Below are 19,574 nucleotides of genomic sequence, written 5' to 3'. Positions count from 1 at the left end.
TTTTTAGTTTTTTTGGTTTTGCTTTTCTATTTTGTTAATAACAAAAGTGAATTTCCTGACAAAACTCAGAACTCAGTGGTAGAAAATAACAAGGGGAAATCCCCAAGCCATATAATAAAAACCTGGAGCGCAGTCCAGGTGTGTTTATTGCGGGTGTGTGTTGTGGGGTGGGGAATGAGGTGGACAGATGACCAGCCAACAGGGTAAAGCGGAAGCGCAAGTGTGGAAGTTGTCCTGCTCCCCGAGGTCATCCTCTCAGCACACTGGCCGTCTTTGCTTCTTCACCAGCAGGACCATGGCCTGCTGACCCTCAGTACAGGAGCTGGGAAACTGTGGCACTATTCTTGGAGGCCGTGACCAGATACTGTTCCCCCCACCCCCCACCCCCTTTTGTTTTTCTGTAGACACCTGGCACTTTTATTAGTGAGGAGCTTTGGACTGGGAGGTGGGAGGCTGGGATGACATCAGCGCCCATCTCGGGGGATTTTCCTGGACGTCAGGCATCTCCTGCGGGCAGGTTCGGAGGAGCACTCGCGTGGGTGGAATCCCCGAGCGCAGCGCTGTGACTGCCCAACCGTGGGTAGGAGGGCGCGTCACGCAAAGCCTGGTCGCTGGGACAGCGGGGCTAGGATGTTGGGCTCCGTGCTAGCCGGAGAGCGGTGGCCGTACCCGCACGCTGGTAGACCGTGTAGGCCCACCAGGACCATCTCGAAGCTCCAGGCGGCAGCTAGCGGCTCACCCCAGACCAGGCCATAAGCTTGGTGCCCTTTGGGAGCGCAGTGGTGTCCTCAGGAGACAGGAAGCAGAAGAGCCAGAGCGCCTGCGTGCCGTTCCCCTTTCACTGGAAGGTGTGTGTGTTTGTGAACGTGTTCGTGTAGGTGTACGTGTCTGGAAGAGCTTGAAGTTGGGCTTGAACATGCCGCTGGGTCAGATGCACTCTAGGGAAATCAAGATCTCTTCATTCCTGTTGTTCTGATGGCTGAACTAGCATGGAAAGCTGAGCACTACCTGTATCAGAATAATTTAGAGGACTTGCTAAAAATATGTATCCATTGCATCCTTACTCCGAAGTCTGAATACCACTCGAGACTCTGTTTTTCTGAAATCACAACTTATTATACCCATTTAGTATTTTATTGTACTACTTTTTATTGCTACCTAATTGTTTGATGTGTATGTGAGGTCCCTATAGTTTTACCCTACACCTACATTGTCTGAATATTTCAAAGCTCAGGTAAATCCAAAATTATAAAAAAAAATTTTCTATACCTCTGGTGTATTCTTGAATTAAAAAGAACACACGAAGAACTGGCTAGTGGTGATTAAGGGCTTAAAATATGTTTGTATTCTATTAAAGAATAATTCCTACATATAACCGGAAATAAGATTGCTATGAAACTTTTTGATTGTATACAAAATATATATATATATATATAAATCTTCTTAATAATAAGACTTCTTTCTCTTCAGGCAACTAACCATGAAGAGAAATACTATCAATACACAGCACTCTTTTGTAAACATTCCCAATGTGGTTGTACCAGAAATTGAAAAGGAAATAAGAAGGATGGAAAACGGAGCATGCAGGTAAATCCGTGCATTTTTCCATATGTTGTTAATACCAGCCACAGTTCTTAAATTTAAGTAGGCTTAATTTCAGTTTAACTTTTAATTTGTGAACTTGATCTTTTTATTTATTTACTTAAGGGAATTTGTTCATACTTGGAACAGCATAACTTAACAAATGAACATAGATATTACTGTTGGCATTATTTAGAAGCATCTATGCCAAGTATTTCCTTAGTCACTGGCAAGGTCTTCCCTCATGAGACATTTCAAATCTAAAGGGATAACAATGCTGTAGATAAATATGAAAAATATAGAGTGTGAAATGTTAACATGCTTTAAAAGTGTAATTTAAAGTAGTTACCCTAGAAATGAATAGAATGTGCATAAATGTAGTTAGAATTTTTGGTGGAAGGAAGTATATTACAGGTTAGTTCACACAAGTATGTAATATGACCTAAAGCACAGATATCATACTTTCTATTTGATAAATATTAACATTAACCAATGCATCAAACAATAGAAATATGGAAGACCTCGAAAGCAATTTTTTAACTCATGCATTTTACTGAATTGTATGTGTACTCTTTCTAATACTGTGTATTTTGTACAGTTCTCATTTCACTCTAATTAAAAGCTGTTCTATGTGTTAGTTTGAGTGGGAAGGAGAATAGATGAGGCCGTGGCCCCCTAATGAGAAATGCTGTTCCTCCATATCAGTTTAAAACATTTCTCTAATTCGTCTCTGTGTCCTATTGGACTGTAGCTCCTTTTCTGAAGATGATGACAGTGCCTCTATATTTGAAGAATCAGAGAGTGAAACCCCCCGCACAAGTGATTCCTTTAGAAATAATTCACACAGAAGGGGGCGATCATCACAGAGGTGAGCAGTATGATCTATTCCTCTGTATCTGGTTTTAAACTATTATTTAGATGAAAGAAAGGTATTCTACTCTCCCACATAGTGGTCTTGGCAAATGCCCTGCTATCCAGCCACTATGCAAGATCTCAGGGGTAACTTGCTACTTCCGTTCCTCACCCCTCTCCTCTCAGACAACTACCACAGCCTGAGGATCATTCATGTGCATGAGGCTCCAAGTCATAAACACTTGCTGATCATTTTCCTTGATACCTGTGGCTTAAGAAACTTCATGCCCCAGGCCTCTCTGATTTCCTCCTTCTTTCTGATCCTTCTTCTAGGGGCCTGAACAATTGTATGTGAGAGGGGTTGACATTCTTCATCCCATTTGACCCTACTTTCGAGGAAGTAGAACACTGGAGTGAGTAGCTAGAAGAGAAAAGCTAAAAATCCTTGGTAGGAAATAAAACACTCACGGAAACAAACTTCACACACGTAACTCTGAACATGTAGAAGAAGTGTGTTAGTGTATATCAGAGGTTCCCATCCTATTTACTATTTGTCTTCTGCTTTTTCTCCCTCCTTTTTTTTCTCTCCTATTTCTTTTCCCACTGCTTTTATTTCTTTTCTTACCTGCCTATCTTCACTGATAATCTAAGTCTTAGATCTCTTGTTGGGAGTTACTGGCATCTAAGTTGACTTACTCAAGGCCACAGAGGATGCTGATTTTTGTTGTGAGCATTGTTAATAGGCATTTACTAATTACTTTGGTCCATGGCACTGATATTCAGCAACTCATGCTCCATGGAGCTTCTATATTTTTAAAACTAACCTAGACACTAGTTAGTAATGGGTAGAAACTTAAAAGAATTTGTTCTTTATGACTGTTTGCTTACCATGGACATTATACAGACAGTGACTGTTATGATTTCCCTGCACTTTTTCATTTCCCAGGGAGCAGAACCTGCCTGGTACCATTGCACTTTTCAACATTAACAACAGCAGCAATAAGGAGAAGTAAGTATATTTGCAATAGAAAACCAAAGCCTTGTTTTTAAAGAAAACCAGTAAAAAGGTAGGATTATATCTGAACCTGACATTTTTTAGGTAAACTCTATCTAATACATTGGCAATAATATTCTATTATTTCATCATTTGGTTACTTACTTCTGAAAAATGTGGCTACCCGTATTAATGACAGTATGTTGTGTGTATTATTTGAATGCTACAGATGTCCATAGCATCCATAGCAGACATATAATTGCCCATTCTTGTGGACAGGTGACTGACAAAAATCAGTGAAATGTCATTAATCCTCCCCATTCCAAGGAATTTGTGTCAGGTCACGTTTCCCAGGTGACAGTCTCTGAGATGGAGGATTGTGTGCGGAGGATCATTGGCAGTGCTCTCAGGAACTGTGCCCAGAAGGGAATTAGGGGAGCAGGACTGAAGGGAGGGTGAAGCTGACCTCCCAAGAATGGAGCTGATATGCCCTATGATCCCACGGGGAGCTCTGGAGTGGGGATAACCCTTCAGAGTCGTCCCATAGTTAGGCAGTAGGATTGGGCCTTTATACCTATGTACAGTCATTGGATGGGGACTGCCCCTAGAAAGGGGGCATAACTTTGAATATGGAGGCTTCCTTTAGCCAGGGCCAGCCAAGGGAGTAGGAAACGGAGCTGTTGACAACCAACACTCTTGGCAGGTGAGGGCCTGAGTCCTGTGCGCCATCACGTTCATGCAGCAATTTCTTGCACTGCTCAAATCCTCTGGGTGTGTGTCCATTTCTTGTAGAACTTTCCATTATGAAACCAGATTTCCGGTCTTGAGCATGGGGACAGGTATGTGAACACAAGAGCCAGAATTCTTGCTCAATGGACAAGAAAGTAAATAAAAATGGAAGTCAGAATGTAATTTGGTTATGTGACAAAGATATTGTTTCTCCTTTAGAGAACCAAAGGGAAAAAAGAAAAAAGAAAAGAAGAGGTAAGTTAGACTTTTTCCTGAATGACATCACGTTTTTCTGCCTGTCACCTTTTGGTATTTTATCACTAACTGCATCACTCACTTTTCAGCAAGTCAGATGGTAAAAGTGAAAACAAAAAAGACTCTGAGAAGAAAAAGAAGAAAGAGAAAGAGAAAGAGAAGAAAAAGAAAGAGGAGGGAGGCAAAGATAAGAGAGAGGAGTAAGTATTTTTACTGGCATTAAAATTAGGTACGAATCTGAGATGGGCTTGGTTACAGGGAGTATTTCCTGAAAGTTTATAGTAAAGATGCCCTGTATAAAGACTAAATGAATTGCTGTCAAATGTAAATTAAAATATGTTTTCTGATTTCCTTAAAATTAGCAACGGTGGCCTTATTCTTCACTTTCTCATGAAGAAGTTTTAATGTTATGGTTAATTCCATTCCTCAAGCGTTGTGAAGATACACTTACCACTGGGAGATATTTAGGTTCCAAGGAGAATTGGGTTCCTAAGATCTTACCATTGGTTTTTTAAATTGAAATAGAAATTTAGTAATTTCATTAACACTTCTGAGTAATACATACTGTATGGGAAATAGTTCAAAGCAATGAAGTCTCATTATAAGAACCATGTCTAATTTTGAGAGCAATACAAATGCTATCAGAACATTGGCCATTTGAAAGAGCCTTTTTAAAGCAAACATTTGAGAGTTAGAATGTCACGAGGCTAAGGCCAAGTGATATCGTCAAAGCTATCTTTTCACTTTTTTATTAAAGGGAAAATTGTTTTCTAAACTTACTTGAAGAAAACTCTCTATCAGACAATGGTTTGATTATTTGTACCTGTAAGAAATTGTTGAAGTTTGTGTAAAGGTAAAAGTCCTTAAATATATAGACTTGATACCAGAAAAAAAATTTTAATTTCCCTTTGATGATACTTTTTCTTTCTCCTTTCCTCTTTCCCTCTCTTGCCTCTCTTAACCCTTCATACATTCTCATTAACAAGCACTCTTTATTGGATTGTACTGTATTCTTCTTTCCATAGAGATGAGAAGGAAGCCATGAGGGCCTCCTCATAGTGTAGTTTCTGGTTGTTTTGTTACCTGGTTGGGAGTTGGTGGCAAGGCCAGCATTCTCCCACCACCTGTAACCTACCAAAGGGGTCTGTGGAATATTCAGAGTTTGACCTAATCTGTACGGTGATTCCTTCTTTGTGGCTGGAGTGATAGATGTCTGCAGCATTATACTAGAACAGAGCTCTAAGAAAAGTCTAATGTATGGTTTAATGTAAGACTAGTAACTTAACAGCCTACCCCATAATAACCAGTTTCTTATGATAAGTCATCCCGCTGTGTAATGAGCTTCTCCAGCCTATTTCAATTTTATGAATTGTGACTGATGGGCATAACCATATTTGATATGTGAAATACAAGTGTTCTTGATTTTTGGTAACCTTCGCCTTTATTTTTCTAATTGTTGGTAGGGTGAAGAAAGAAATCAAGGTTATCGATCCTTCAGGAAACATATATTACCAGTGGCTGTTTTGCATCACCTTACCTGTTATGTACAACTGGACAATGATTATTGCAAGGTGCCTCCTTTCTCTACCACAGGTTGTAAAGAGAGGCTACATTATTCTCAGTGTGTTTTCCTAATATTAGGAGTAGGTACTATGGTTCCCAATATACTTGGAAATCAATTATGTTTCCAGTATACAGGGGGTGGAAGGGATACCTTTAAGATCTTTATTGCTAGATTGTTTAACTAGAACTTTGGGAGAAACTTGATATTTTCCTTGACCTACAAGAAAAAATGTTTCCAAGAGTAGAAAAAGATCAAGGATCTAGGTTCCTCTAGAACAAGATGTGTGATTCCCAAGTGGTTCTATGGTTCCCTATTTCTTAAGCAATAAATATCTCATCCATCCAGCTTCAAGCACAATTTCCTGAAGCATTTTGGGCACAGTCAATATGAACATGGTTATCATGGTGTATTACCCAATGTATTCTGACATTAGATTGAGGCCATTTATTCTTATTTGATGTTTTTACAAAGCTGACTAGTCTAATGGAAAGAATGTTGAAATTCAGAAGTGTGAGAAAATTAAATCCAACCGCTCAGATTTGGGAAAGCCAAGGTTGATTAAATGGACCCTAAGAACCCCTCCCAGGCTTTGTGTTATACTTACCATCATGAGAAAAATTATACAAAGAAGACTTTTACCTAACTTTACCCCCATTTCACATTATTTACATAAGTTTTTCTTTTACAGAGCGTGTTTTGATGAACTTCAGTCTGATTACCTAGAATACTGGCTCATTTTTGATTACTTATCAGATATAGTCTATCTTCTCGATATGTTTGTACGAACAAGAACAGGTAAATATGTTCAGTTTTGGATATTTTTCAATTTCATACTTTTATCTCTGTAATATAATTTGAAATTTTTTAATTCACATATTCTTCAAAATAGGCTCATAAAAATCTGTTTTAGAGGAGAAGGCCCTGTTGAAAGGAGTACCATATATACACCCACAGGTTCTGATCACTGCAGCTGGTTCTGCAGGATGTTACTAGGCAACCTTTTGAATGTGGATTGGTGGTTTTTCTTCATTATCCTGTTCACTGGGTTTATGCCAGGCAAGAGGAATAAAGAGAACAGAAATATTCCACCAGCTCTGTGGGGAAAGGGTAATTACTACCTAACAGAGTCTACCTGAAAAAACATGGGGGGAAATATTGCATAGGACAGCTGTACTAGAAATTTTATATGAAATAGGACACACATCCTTAACTTTGTGGTTCATGCTGAAGCACTGTTGACCAGGGGTCAGGATCTGATAGCTTCCTACTTAAGTATTCTTGATAGGTTATTCTTATCTTGATAAGATAAGCAAATAGGTACAAGCTCATTGTTTCTACACTGCTCTGCATATGCAAAGGTAACCAGTGTATACAGAGTATAACTTTTAAGAATCATGTAAAATAAGAACATTCTCTAAATATCAGTGCACTCCAGTTGTTCTGTCCTATTCACAGCTCTGGTAGCTAGTATAGGAAAAGGAACAAATTCTTCCCCTAGTGAAGTGTATCAGAGAGCTGAAATTCTAGGGCCCTTGGTAGCAGCATAGGAGAAGGGAAGATCCCAAATGTCTAAGGAAGCCTAGGGGGCAAGAAGGAGAGATGACAACAAAGCCTCAAAGGACGATTATGCTTCACACTGAAGGGGCAAGGCAAGCAGGTGGGGCAAGGTTCAAGGGTGGGGCTGGGATTCTGATAAGAGAGTGTCAAGAAGCATTAGGCACAGTGCTAGTGTGTTCAAGGAGCTTCCCAATAACACTATTCATAAAAAGAATGGCTTTATGTGGATGTGAAGCTGAAGGTATATACATACACACACACACACACACACATTGCATGTATACATTGCACATAATCTCTTACTTTTGCACTTAAAATGTTTTATTTTTTATTTCTGAAAAGGAGTATTTTCTACAACCATATCTTGATTGGTACTCATATCTTATTAGATTGCTGAAAGCATATTTATTGGAAATGAACTCTTATTTTAAACTTGGAAAAGTTCATTAAGAATTCCTTTAGAAAAATTCACAATGGCATAAAAAACAAAAACATTAAATTGATTGTTTTTCTATTTTAGGTTACCTAGAGCAAGGATTGCTGGTGAAGGAAAAGCATAAACTTATAGAGATATATAAATCAAGCTTGCAATTTAAACTTGATGCTCTATCAGTGGTACCAACTGATCTTCTGTATTTTATTCTGGGATGGAGCTATCCAGAAATTAGATTAAACAGACTGTTACGGATCTCTCGAATGTTTGAGTTCTTCCAGAGAACAGAAACAAGGACAAACTACCCAAATATGTTCAGGATTTCTAACCTTGTTATGTATATTATCATCATTATCCACTGGAATGCATGTGTATACTACTCTATTTCTAAAGCTATTGGATTTGGAAATGATACGTGGGTCTATCCTGATGTTAACGATCCTGAATTTGGCCGTTTGGCTAGAAAATATGTATACAGCCTTTACTGGTCTACACTGACTTTGACCACCATTGGTGAAACACCACCTCCTGTGAAGGATTCTGAATATGTTTTTGTAGTGGTTGATTTCTTAATTGGAGTGTTAATTTTTGCTACGATCGTTGGTAACATAGGTTCTATGATTTCCAACATGAATGCAGCCAGAGCAGAATTTCAAGCAAGAATTGATGCCATCAAGCAATATATGCATTTTCGAAATGTAAGCAGAGATATGGAAAAGAGAGTTATTAAATGGTTTGATTATCTGTGGACCAACAAAAAAACAGTTGATGAGAGAGAAGTCTTGAAGTATCTACCTGATAAACTAAGAGCAGAGATTGCCATCAGTGTTCATTTAGACACATTAAAAAAGGTGCGCATTTTTGCAGACTGTGAAGCTGGTCTATTGGTGGAGTTGGTCTTGAAATTACAACCCCAAGTCTACAGTCCTGGAGATTACATTTGCAAGAAAGGGGATATTGGACGAGAGATGTATATCATCAAGGAAGGCAAACTCGCTGTTGTGGCAGATGATGGAATCACTCAGTTTGTGGTATTGAGTGATGGCAGCTACTTTGGTGAGATCAGCATCCTTAACATTAAAGGTAGCAAAGCTGGCAATCGAAGAACGGCCAATATTAAAAGCATTGGCTACTCAGATCTGTTCTGTCTGTCAAAAGATGACCTCATGGAGGCTCTAACTGAGTACCCAGATGCCAAAAGTATGCTAGAAGAGAAAGGGAAGCAAATCTTAATGAAAGATGGTCTATTGGATATAAACATTGCAAATGCTGGAAGTGATCCTAAAGATCTAGAAGAGAAGGTTATCCGAATGGAGGGGTCAGTAGACCTCCTGCAAACAAGGTTTGCTCGGATCCTGGCTGAGTATGAGTCAGTGCAGCAGAAACTGAAGCAAAGACTAACCAAGGTTGAGAAATTTCTGAAACCACTTACTGATACAGAATTTTCAGCTATTGAAGGATTTGGAGTTGAGAGTGGGCCCCCACACTCTACACAGGACTGAAAAGCTGGTTATTAACCAGGACATGCCTCATGGTCCTTTTGATGATGCTATTGAAGCTATTGTATGTTGGAAGAAGAGGAATATTCAGTTGGAGAATTTTCCATAAGGAAAATGTGCTATAGTGCAAGGCAAGAGGCCCACACACTCATGTGTGAGGTAGTTTGGATTAAAGAATCATCACTCTTAGGATTTTTCACAATGAATAATGTGCAAAGATACAAACTGATTAACAGTATCTGTATCTACTGATATTTTTTCAGTTACGTTTCTTTTATATAATATTCTTTATAAAAGTGGACAAGTGTCTCTCACTTTCAGGCAATTTACATTGTTGAGAAGCAATTGGGAATTACTATGTACATTGTGTTTGGGATACCATTTAAAAAGAATTAGAATACAATAAAGTAAAATAAATCTTAAAACTTTAATGAATACTATTTATTTGGCAATTTAGTAGGGAGTTTAGGATCTTATAGAGCTTCAGGTCATGTCGAGGACATTTATCATTGTACTCCAGGAGTTAGGAAGGGTAGTCAAGAGAAACTTTTTACTGATAAAAGCATGACATTACTATACAAATATATGCATAGTAATATTTTATCATGTTAATACTACATATGTATGTAGCATTAACATCATAAAATGTTGTAGGAATATTTTATAATAAATTCTTAAAATTCTCTCATTATTAAGGTCTGACAATGTTGGCTACTGTCTTCCTTCTCTGACAAGCTAGCAATAAGAAAAAGGGATAGAGGTAACACTATTGTGGGTGATTAACAAAGGTAATTATTGCAGTGTTAGAAAAGAGACCTGAAAGTTTTATGAACCTCCATGAGATTTTTAGAAATTCAGAATCTCAGTCACTACTTCAGACCTACTGTATCAGAATCTGCATTTTAAGCAAGACCCCTGGGTAATTCATGTTCACATTAAAGCTTGAGGAGCATCTAGCTAATGTATGGGATAAATAAGAAAGATGGTTCTAGAAATGAGAACTATATGCCAAGTGTATGGCCGTGCAAAACATTGTTGATCAATCATAAAACTGTCTATTGTTAAATCTAAATGTGGTTCAAAAAATTCTTCTTAACACAGATCACTGGAATTGATATGAATTTCTATTCCTGCTTATAACAATATGACTTAACATGGCTTCTTGTGAATTTAGCATGTGAGGTATTTATATGGACCTCAGTCAGCATATTAGTAGAATTTATTCTACTCTATGAATAGAATATCTATTGAAGTATACAGTCTTCAATATAGGCTGAAGTATGTCTTTGCAGCCTAGTGTTTCCCTTCTACATCTTACCTCTCTTCAGTATTAGCCAGCAAATGTTTCTTCACTACAGAAGTGGCTAGTCCTGTAGTGGGTGAGTCATAAGTAGTATATAACATGGATTCTGCCTGAGATAATAAGTGCTTCTTTTCCTCTTTATTCTTATTATTCCTTCTTCATCCACATTTTATTCTTTCCTTTGTGTTCTTTCTTGCCTCTTATAAAAACCTTTAGGACACTGTAAAGAGGCTGCTGGCCACTCATATTTGGTGAGACAGGAACGAGTGAGGGTTACACTCCTGGCTCAGGGCTGGCTCCCAAGGAGAAGCAGCCCCAGTCACAGCGTCTAGGAGGGTAGGTAACTGGAGTCCGATTTCGGTGAGACATATCCGAGGGTTTTTACTTGATGAGCTCTGACCCAAAGGTCTGCAGGTTGGTTACATTAGGCAGGTGGCAGATTCTTGGTTTAAAGACGTGAGGTAAGGAGGGTTTAGCCAGTTTCATTCACATGACTCCTCCAGGTGTAGATTCTGACAGGTGCCATGAGGGCTCCATTTAGACACCTGGAGTGTAATGCAGAAGTTTTCAACTCGGTCCCAGACTCATGAGGGAACTTTTCAAAAAGACAGGGAACATGTGGCTTTGGGGAGATTCATAGGGTGCTAAACTGGGAATGTGTGATTGCCAATGCAGGAGCTCACCATTTAGCAACCCATGTTCCATGCTGATTGCAGACTCCAGTTGGCTGTCTGGAACTAATAAATTAAGATATTGATTCTAGGACTGGTTTGACATAAGGACAAAGGAGGGCTAGTTGACCTTTGAAGATGTTTAAAGTACACCTGAGAAGAGATGAAAGAGAATTTTGGGACTCATAGATGGCAGATCTGTGAAGGAGCAGAAACCGAACTGTTTCAATATTAGGCAATCACTTAGTGTTGCCAATATGTCTGATAAGTTTTACTCTGCACCCCAACTCTATCGTAATGTAATGTTTTCATAGGAAGCAATCACTTCAAAATTTTGCATATATTTTTAAAAATCTTGTTCCAACTTGAAATATTATGTGATTAAGTTTCTTACCATTAGGTGGCAGTGTTGGTCTATAATTATGACTTTCAAATCTGAAGCTGTGTATTTTTTTCTCCATAGTATTTATTAGGTAGTAAAACCAGAGCTCTTTGGCAACAACGGGCAATTTTTATTCTAACATGGATTTTCTAAAAGATTTTAGTACAGAAAAATATATACCAATCTAAAATGAAAACATTCAATAAGAGTTAAATGCAAATTTAATGGGTAAGGTAGCAAGGTAATTTGATGCATTATGATATGTTTAATTTCAGGGAGTTCACCAAGGCAGCAATGATAAGACATCACAAAAAGCTTTTTACCAGTGTGTAAGATATGTGCTAGAGGTAAGCAGAAGGGAACAGAAAAGGAGCAAGCAGCATTCATATTTAAATTGAGTAATATTATTATTTTAAAAATAGTCCACTGATCGAAGAAGTTTGAAAACTACTGATGTGTTTTAACAATGTTGGAAGTATGTCTGACTAGGACACTGTCAGTTTAGGTAATAGTCTTCCTTATGACTACTGAAATTGTTTTAATGGATGTCCTAGTTGTATATCATTTAGAATATAAAATACAAAACAACAGATTTAGAGACTCAATTACAAATTATTACAGAAGAAATAATTTGCTATTTACCTAGTTAATCTCTAGGTAAATGGAGAAAGAGGGAAGTTCAAGGAGAGGGAATCAGAGAGTAGAGAAAATGCAAAAAAGACTCTAGAGATCATTTAGTTGGTGCTTCCTCATTTTCCAAATACAAAAATGATGATCAGACAACACTACCATTGATGAGAATATAGAGTATTTGGAACTTTGAATGAGAGTTGGAATTTTCACTATACATGGGGGAACAACATGCTAATATCTGTTAGAGCCCAATTCCATTCTTAGGTATAGTCACTACAGAAAATAGGCACATATGCACAATGAGATATGTTGAAGAATGCTTATAATACTAAAGAACTGGAAACAAATGTTTATCAAAAGGAGACTAGATATATAAATTGGAATTTATTCATGTAATGGGATACTACAAAATGTTTGAGATAATAACATAATACTTACATAGTGCTTAGTTTGTACCAGGCCCTGCCCCAAGTACTTCTAAGATGTCAATGCAGTTAATCCTCATGATAAATTATAAGATAGGTTCCGTTATGTTTTCTGTTTAAAAGATGAGGAAATGGTGGCACAGAGAGTTTAAGTAATTTGCCCAAGACCCACAGGAAGAAAGTGGCACCACTATTATTAGAAGCCAAACAGCGAGGCTTGGGTGCTTGCCTGTCACCCTTTCATTTGTGCCCCACTCTTGTATGTACACATATCACCTACACAAAGTTTACAAACATACAACACAATACTAAATAGTGTTTATGGGTCTGTACCTATGTTGTAACAATTTAATGACAGGCATGGAAATGATAGCAGAAATCAGAATAGCGGTCACTTGTGTGCAGCATGGAGAGAAGGGGATGGGAGGGAGAGTGAGAAATTCATAGGACTTCAACTGTCTTTACAGCTTCTCTCTTTTAAAACAATCTAAGGAAATATTAGTTCAACTGTTCAGATTTGACAAACTTAGGTACAAAACCTAGGTACAAATATATGTGTGTATGTGTATATATACATAAGCTGTCTATAATTCCCAGTGTATTTGAGCTATTTCAGATGAAGGAAAAAAAGAGTACAGAAATTAAGTATAAAGTCACAGAGCTAGTTTAGTGGTAGATCCTGGACTTTCGACCCTTGTTCAGTGTTCACCCCACTATAAGGTTGCAACATGTCCTACATGGACCAAGTGGAGTGCTTCATGGATTTCTGTGTGGTGATAACATGCCTGTTACCTGTACGTTTCCATTTTAAGCTAGTCAAGTGCATATTGAGTAAATTCAAGACAATACTTTCTAGAATTACATTTCATGTCTGGCTCTTGGTTTCCTGATTGAGTTAGAGGTGAAAGAATGCCTTGTTCACCAATGCATTCCTTTGGGCTTCTGAAAATAGTGATTTGCCACAAAATTACTCATCAGCCTGACAACATGGGCCCTTAAAAAGAGTTGATATCAGATTTCTTGTCAGATTGCCAATTTCTCCTCGTTTCATTTAGGTTCTATCTGGGCTTCAGCCAGTTGGATTTGGTCCAAGAAGCTACCTGAGTTAGTTCTTCAGACAGCAGGGATTCTGTTTCCTGGGTTTGTCACAAAAAGATTCATGATGCTGAGGAGCACAGGTATCCTGGTGGCACCAAAATCCACGGTGTTCCATGACATCCCTCAATGGCCTCATTGCTTTCTCTCTGCAAAAACAGTGCCAGATGAGACACCCAGGGCATGAGGGCTGAACATTTGTTTACCATTATCCTGGGGGCTCTAGAATAGGAAAGTAATTTTTTTCCCACTCATTTTTGAACATAACAAGCCACTATCCCCAGTTACTTAGTTTGCAAAGAATACTGATAATTAATAGATTTACATTGTAGGTATTTCCATTGCTCTATGGCGATATCATTTCAAAATGCCCAATGAGTACAAAATACATAAAATTACCAAAGAAGCATATCACAATAAAGTAACATGAAATCTGCTTTGATTATGCACCTTTATTTTTATGTCTAAAATAATGGGTCATTTGAAACTCATTGATTAAGGAGAAACAAGACATTGGTGACAGAAAAATGGGAGGTTTTTTTTTTTTACTGATACTAAATCCCTAAATCCTTTAATTTAGACCTCTCCTGATTTAACACTGGTGACCTTGTCTCGTTTCTTCCTTTTACCCAGGAAAAAGGGGTCTGCTCTCTTGGTATCCATACCAAACCAGAAAGCTGTTGTTTCTTTGCAGCTCAGAAAGTGTAGTAAAAAGTCACAAAAATATGAAAATGCATAATGTAGATATTTATATTTCAAACACTTATCTGTGATCAAATACAGTATGACACTAATATTGGCAATGTGGATTGAGCATTTGCTGAGCTCAGTTAAAATTACTCTCTTCAAATTATATTATCCTCTCAAATAGGAAGCCATAGCTAGATAATCCATTTGAGCTGGAAGTAGATGTGTGGACAAAAGGAAATCAGTAAATATAACTTATTTAAACTTTCCAAAAGCTGTAACAATTATTATTGTTTAAATTGTATATGAGATTTAGAAGAGATATCATACAATAAACAGTAGGATTAACTAGATTCTCTATGTATTGATCCTGATGGGACTGATTATACGTAACATGTTTAAACATGATCTTAAAACTAATGGATGACCTTCAGTATAGATATATTCTACTGGAGTACATTTGGGGTAAAATAATTCAAATTATAATTTTTAAATGATTGGCTATAAGCAATCAAATGCAGTAAAAGTCTAGATAAGAGTTTTGTGGCTTGTAACATTCCCAGTGAGGAATTACAAAAAGATCACAAAAAAGGTTGGGCTTCCTTACAAAGTTTTAAGAAACATTTTCTTGCCTTTATAGAAACTCATGGGGCATCTGAACTTAGAAAAATGTACGTATTCCATTTCATGAACCCTAAATATGTTTTATTAGAGGTGAATGGTGTCCAGTGAATGAGTAAAAGGGTAATGTGAAGAAATGATGGTGGGGGAAGGACCATGGGACTCCAGTCCAGAAAGAAAAAAGCTGAGAGAATATGCTTAAAAAACATTTTTGTTGACACCTAGATGATTATTAAGGGAATGGAAAGACTTAAAATTGACTAATTCATGTATAAAGTTCCCCTGGAAGCTAAAAATTCCCAGATCTGTCTTTGATAGTTAACAGAAAAGGAACATCCAATCTCACTGTAGAAAGAGACCTTAAAGTGCATCTAGCCCTAAAGCCGAATGTGAGGTAAACAGAGTGAGTGATATAGGAGCCTCTGGTTTTGCTGTACTGATTGGATTTTCCTAAGTGTTTGCTGTACTTTTAAGACACACAACATAACATGGTACAAAAACTCCTGGAAGGCTGTTCTCACTGGGGAACAGCCAAATGATTCTTCAAAGTAACACTAAACAGAGTTTTGAAGAAAAGGAAAAAATATTTCTGAGCAGAGAGTTGACAGGTACAAAATAATGAGGGTAACTGTTTCTAGGGCCATCTATTCAAACTTCCTTAATTCTGACCCTAGTAATTGACACATATAAAATGCACTGCATTTTGTGACCCAGAAAACACAGAGCTGCAACAAATCCTTGAGAAAGGAATATGGACCCTTATAACATGCAATGCCATGGGAACTTTCTCTTATATCTGTTTTATGTTAGTTCTTTTGAAAAAAAATGCATGTTGCAAATTACTAAATTGATTTCATAATTAATTGATGGTCCACTAACAGCAATTAAAAAAAAATAGACATCTTCCAGAGAATGGTATGTAGAATTGCCTAGAAAAGGAAAGAATTCACTTTAAACTAGGATAGAGATGAGGAAAATAAGGTAACAGGGGAAGAGAGGGGAAAACACACAGTAGTGTTGGCTCTGGAAGCCTCTTCTTACAAAACATCAAGACAATAATTCCTCATAGTGCTGCTGCTAGGAGTGAAACATGGCTTATCTGAATTTGTTACCTGTTTCTCGAAACCATACTGTACTAATGAATTACCCTGCTCCCAGCCCGTTCTATCATTTTTTTAAGGAGGTATTTGAATATCAACCTCATTTGCAGAAGTTTCTCCTACAGTTTTCAAGGATATTTTTCAACACATTTAGAGAAATAGATCACAGTTAAAGGGCAAAGTTTGCAAGGTGCATTGAATGTACTCAGAACTAGGATTTCTCAGACTTTATTTTTCTCTTCAAGACATATTGTGGAAGTAAGTGCACCTAACTATAGGAGAATTAGTCGCTGGGGCATTGTCGTATTTGGAACTAACTCCATATTTGGAACTAACATGTTTCTAGTATTACAGTTTTGATGGAAACCCTGGAAAAGTAAATACAACATAATAACCTAATAACAAAACTGGAAAGGATCTTCAGATGTTAGGTTAACTATGGCTGGGCTCACCTAACATAATGATATGTAACCACTTTCAAAGGCCTCAAGTTATCGACCTCTTTAAGCTGATGATTCTGTTCTCTGACAGTCATCTCATTTTCTTTGGAATTAAAAAAAAGTTCCTTTAACAGCATTTGATTGCAGGTCTATAGTATAAAATTTATTGAACTTGAATTATCAACTTTGTCCACAAAACTGGATTATTTGTATTCTTTATTTAGTGTAGAATTAGATTGAGCTGCAAACAGAAGATGACATTGGCTTAGTAGAAGTCAGGAACTATTTACACATGATAGATTTATACTGACTGATCTATATTGACTTTTCATGCTGATGTCCAGAGGTAAGCAGACCAGGACTCCCATGATATTTTTCAATGAAGTTTACAGGGATACAAGTGCCTATCTGCATGTTTCAACCCTGGAAGCTATCTGCCCTCCATTCCCTAGACCTCCTCTCTCAAAGTCACCTCATGATCTGAGAGGGCTAATCTAATCTCCTGCCATCCCATTCACACTTTACGCACTAGGAATGAGAAATACAGAAAGAAGGGCATTTCGTAATCCTACAGTTCATATGGAACCACAGAAAACCCCAAGTAGCCAAAGCTATCCTGAGAAAGAAGACCAAAGCTGAGGGTATTACACACCCTAACTTCAATCTATACTACAAAGCTACAGTAAACAAAACAGTATGGTACTGGCACAAGAACAGACCTATAGACCAATGGAACAGAATAGAGAGCCCATGTAAACCCACACATATATGGTCAATTAATGTACAATAAAGGAGTCATGAATATACAAAGGGAAAAAGACAGCCTGGTGTTGGGAAAACTGGACAGCTACATGCAAGAGAATGAAACTGGATTACTGTATAACTCCATATGCAAAAGTAAACCCCAAACAGATTAAAGACCTAAATGTGAGACATGTAACCATAAAACTCTTGGAAGAAAATATAGACAAAAATATCTTCAACATAAGCATGGGCAATTTTTTTACTGGACACATCTGCTTGGGCAAGGGAAACAAAATAAATGAACCAGTGGGACTATATCAAATTAAAAACCTTCTGTACAGCAAAGGACACCATTAGCAAAACAAAAAGACAACCTACAGTATACGAAAATATATTCGTAAATGATTCATCCGATAAGAGGTTAACATCTAAGATATATAAAGAACTCATATGTCTCAATACAACCACCAACAAAAAAAACCTAATTAAAAAATGAGTGGAGGACCTGAACAGACATTCCTCCAAAGAAGAAATGTACATGACCAACAGGTGCATGAAAAGATGCTTCACATTGCTAAACATCAGGAAAATGCAAACCAGGATCACAACGAGATAGCACCTCACACCAGTGAGAATGACCACTACCCAAAAGATGAGAAATAACAAGTGTTGGTGAGGATGTGGAGAAAAGGGAGCCCTCCTACACTGTTGGTGGGAATGTAAATTGGTACAACTGCTGTGGAAAACAGTATGGAGGTTCCTCAAGAAGCTTAAAATAGAAATACCATTTAACCCAGTAATTTCACTTCTAGGAATTTACCCAAAGAGAACAAAATCCCTGATTCAAAGAGATATGTGCACCTGTGTTTATTGCTGCATTATTTACAATAGCCAAGATATAGACATGGGACATGGGACATTTAAAGATTCAATGAGGAGGAGAACCAAAGCAGATAATTATATATAATATGGCCAGTGCTTCTGTAACATCTTCCTATGTTGACAGATAGTAACTGCACTAGTGGGGGTGAGGATTTAATAATGTGGCGAATTGTTGATCCACTATGTTATATACTTGAAACCAATATAAGATCGTATATCAACTATACTTCAATAAAAAAAAAGTGATAAAAAAGACTTATATGCTCAGAAAAAAGAAAGAAAGGCATTCTGATTCCCTTCAGGAGACTTTCTAGGAGTCACATACCCACTTCCACTTGTATCTTAATGACAAAAACTTAGTCATGTGGCTACACCTAGCAACAAGAGAGGCTGAAACATAGTTTTTACTATGGGATATATAATACAATATTACATACAGGATATACATAATATATCTCATATATAATATAATGTAATTACACTGTATATAATATATATAATAGTATTAATATAAACTATATAATTACATATATTAATATACATATGTATAATATATATTAGTCTATTATATTATAATACATTTTTAGTCTAACAGATATATAGGTCTTTTTCCTTTAGAATAGAACCCCTGGACTTATATATATCCCATACATGGCATAACTGCTTAGATAAATTTGCTATTTCTTGAGACAGTGTTGTAGTCAGGGACTGCGAAAATGAGAAACCAAGTCAGAATGATGTTTAATGCAGAGAGCTTAGACTTCCTCTGGAGACAAAGCACCAAGTCAGCGCTCCCCTGTGCTTTTATTAAGTTACAACAAGCAAAAAGACAGGATTATAGGAGAAGTTTTTTTTTTTTTTTATCAAGCTAAACAATTGCAAACTAATCCTCTTAAAGTTTCTCTTGTGTCTCGGCTAGCCATCCCGCCCAGTGAGTCTCAAGTTGTGTTCCTCATCTGGGTTTGCCTCAGAAAGAATCTTGAGAACTGTTTGCAGTCCTTGTCACACCATTCATGACTCACACCAGATTCCAAGACGCAGCACCTATTTTGTTCTTTTCTCTTAGATTGGTTTCAGCTATAGGTTAAGCTTAGGCAGGAACTAATTACAGTGAGGTTAACTGCTGG

General features: G+C 37.4%; 1 protein-coding gene across 2 annotated transcripts in view; it reads left to right on the top strand.

Annotated features, from left to right (window-relative positions):
- CNGA1 (cyclic nucleotide gated channel subunit alpha 1) overlaps nucleotides 1-10,717 on the top strand; it is a 63,725-nt gene extending 53,008 nt beyond the window's left edge. The window contains exons 2-10 of one of the 2 annotated variants that reach the window (XM_057502195.1): nucleotides 1,471-1,587; nucleotides 2,333-2,449; nucleotides 3,380-3,442; nucleotides 4,376-4,411; nucleotides 4,501-4,611; nucleotides 5,875-5,982; nucleotides 6,664-6,770; nucleotides 6,888-7,082; nucleotides 8,053-10,717. In XM_057502195.1, coding sequence (XP_057358178.1) covers nucleotides 1,471-1,587; nucleotides 2,333-2,449; nucleotides 3,380-3,442; nucleotides 4,376-4,411; nucleotides 4,501-4,611; nucleotides 5,875-5,982; nucleotides 6,664-6,770; nucleotides 6,888-7,082; nucleotides 8,053-9,467 — 2,269 coding nt within the window. In that variant the 3' untranslated portion in view covers nucleotides 9,468-10,717. The remainder of the gene's footprint in view (nucleotides 1-1,470; nucleotides 1,588-2,332; nucleotides 2,450-3,379; nucleotides 3,443-4,375; nucleotides 4,412-4,500; nucleotides 4,612-5,874; nucleotides 5,983-6,663; nucleotides 6,771-6,887; nucleotides 7,083-8,052) is intronic. The other variant, XM_036892574.2, reaches the window with a different exon arrangement.
- The last annotated feature ends 8,857 nt before the right edge of the window (nucleotides 10,718-19,574 follow it).

Source organism: Manis pentadactyla, chromosome 5, assembly GCF_030020395.1.
Source record: "Manis pentadactyla isolate mManPen7 chromosome 5, mManPen7.hap1, whole genome shotgun sequence".
In the NCBI taxonomy this organism is placed as follows: Eukaryota; Metazoa; Chordata; class Mammalia; order Pholidota; family Manidae; genus Manis; species Manis pentadactyla.
Note: the sequence above shows the minus strand (reverse complement) of the source record. Positions and strands in the feature narration are given on the sequence as shown.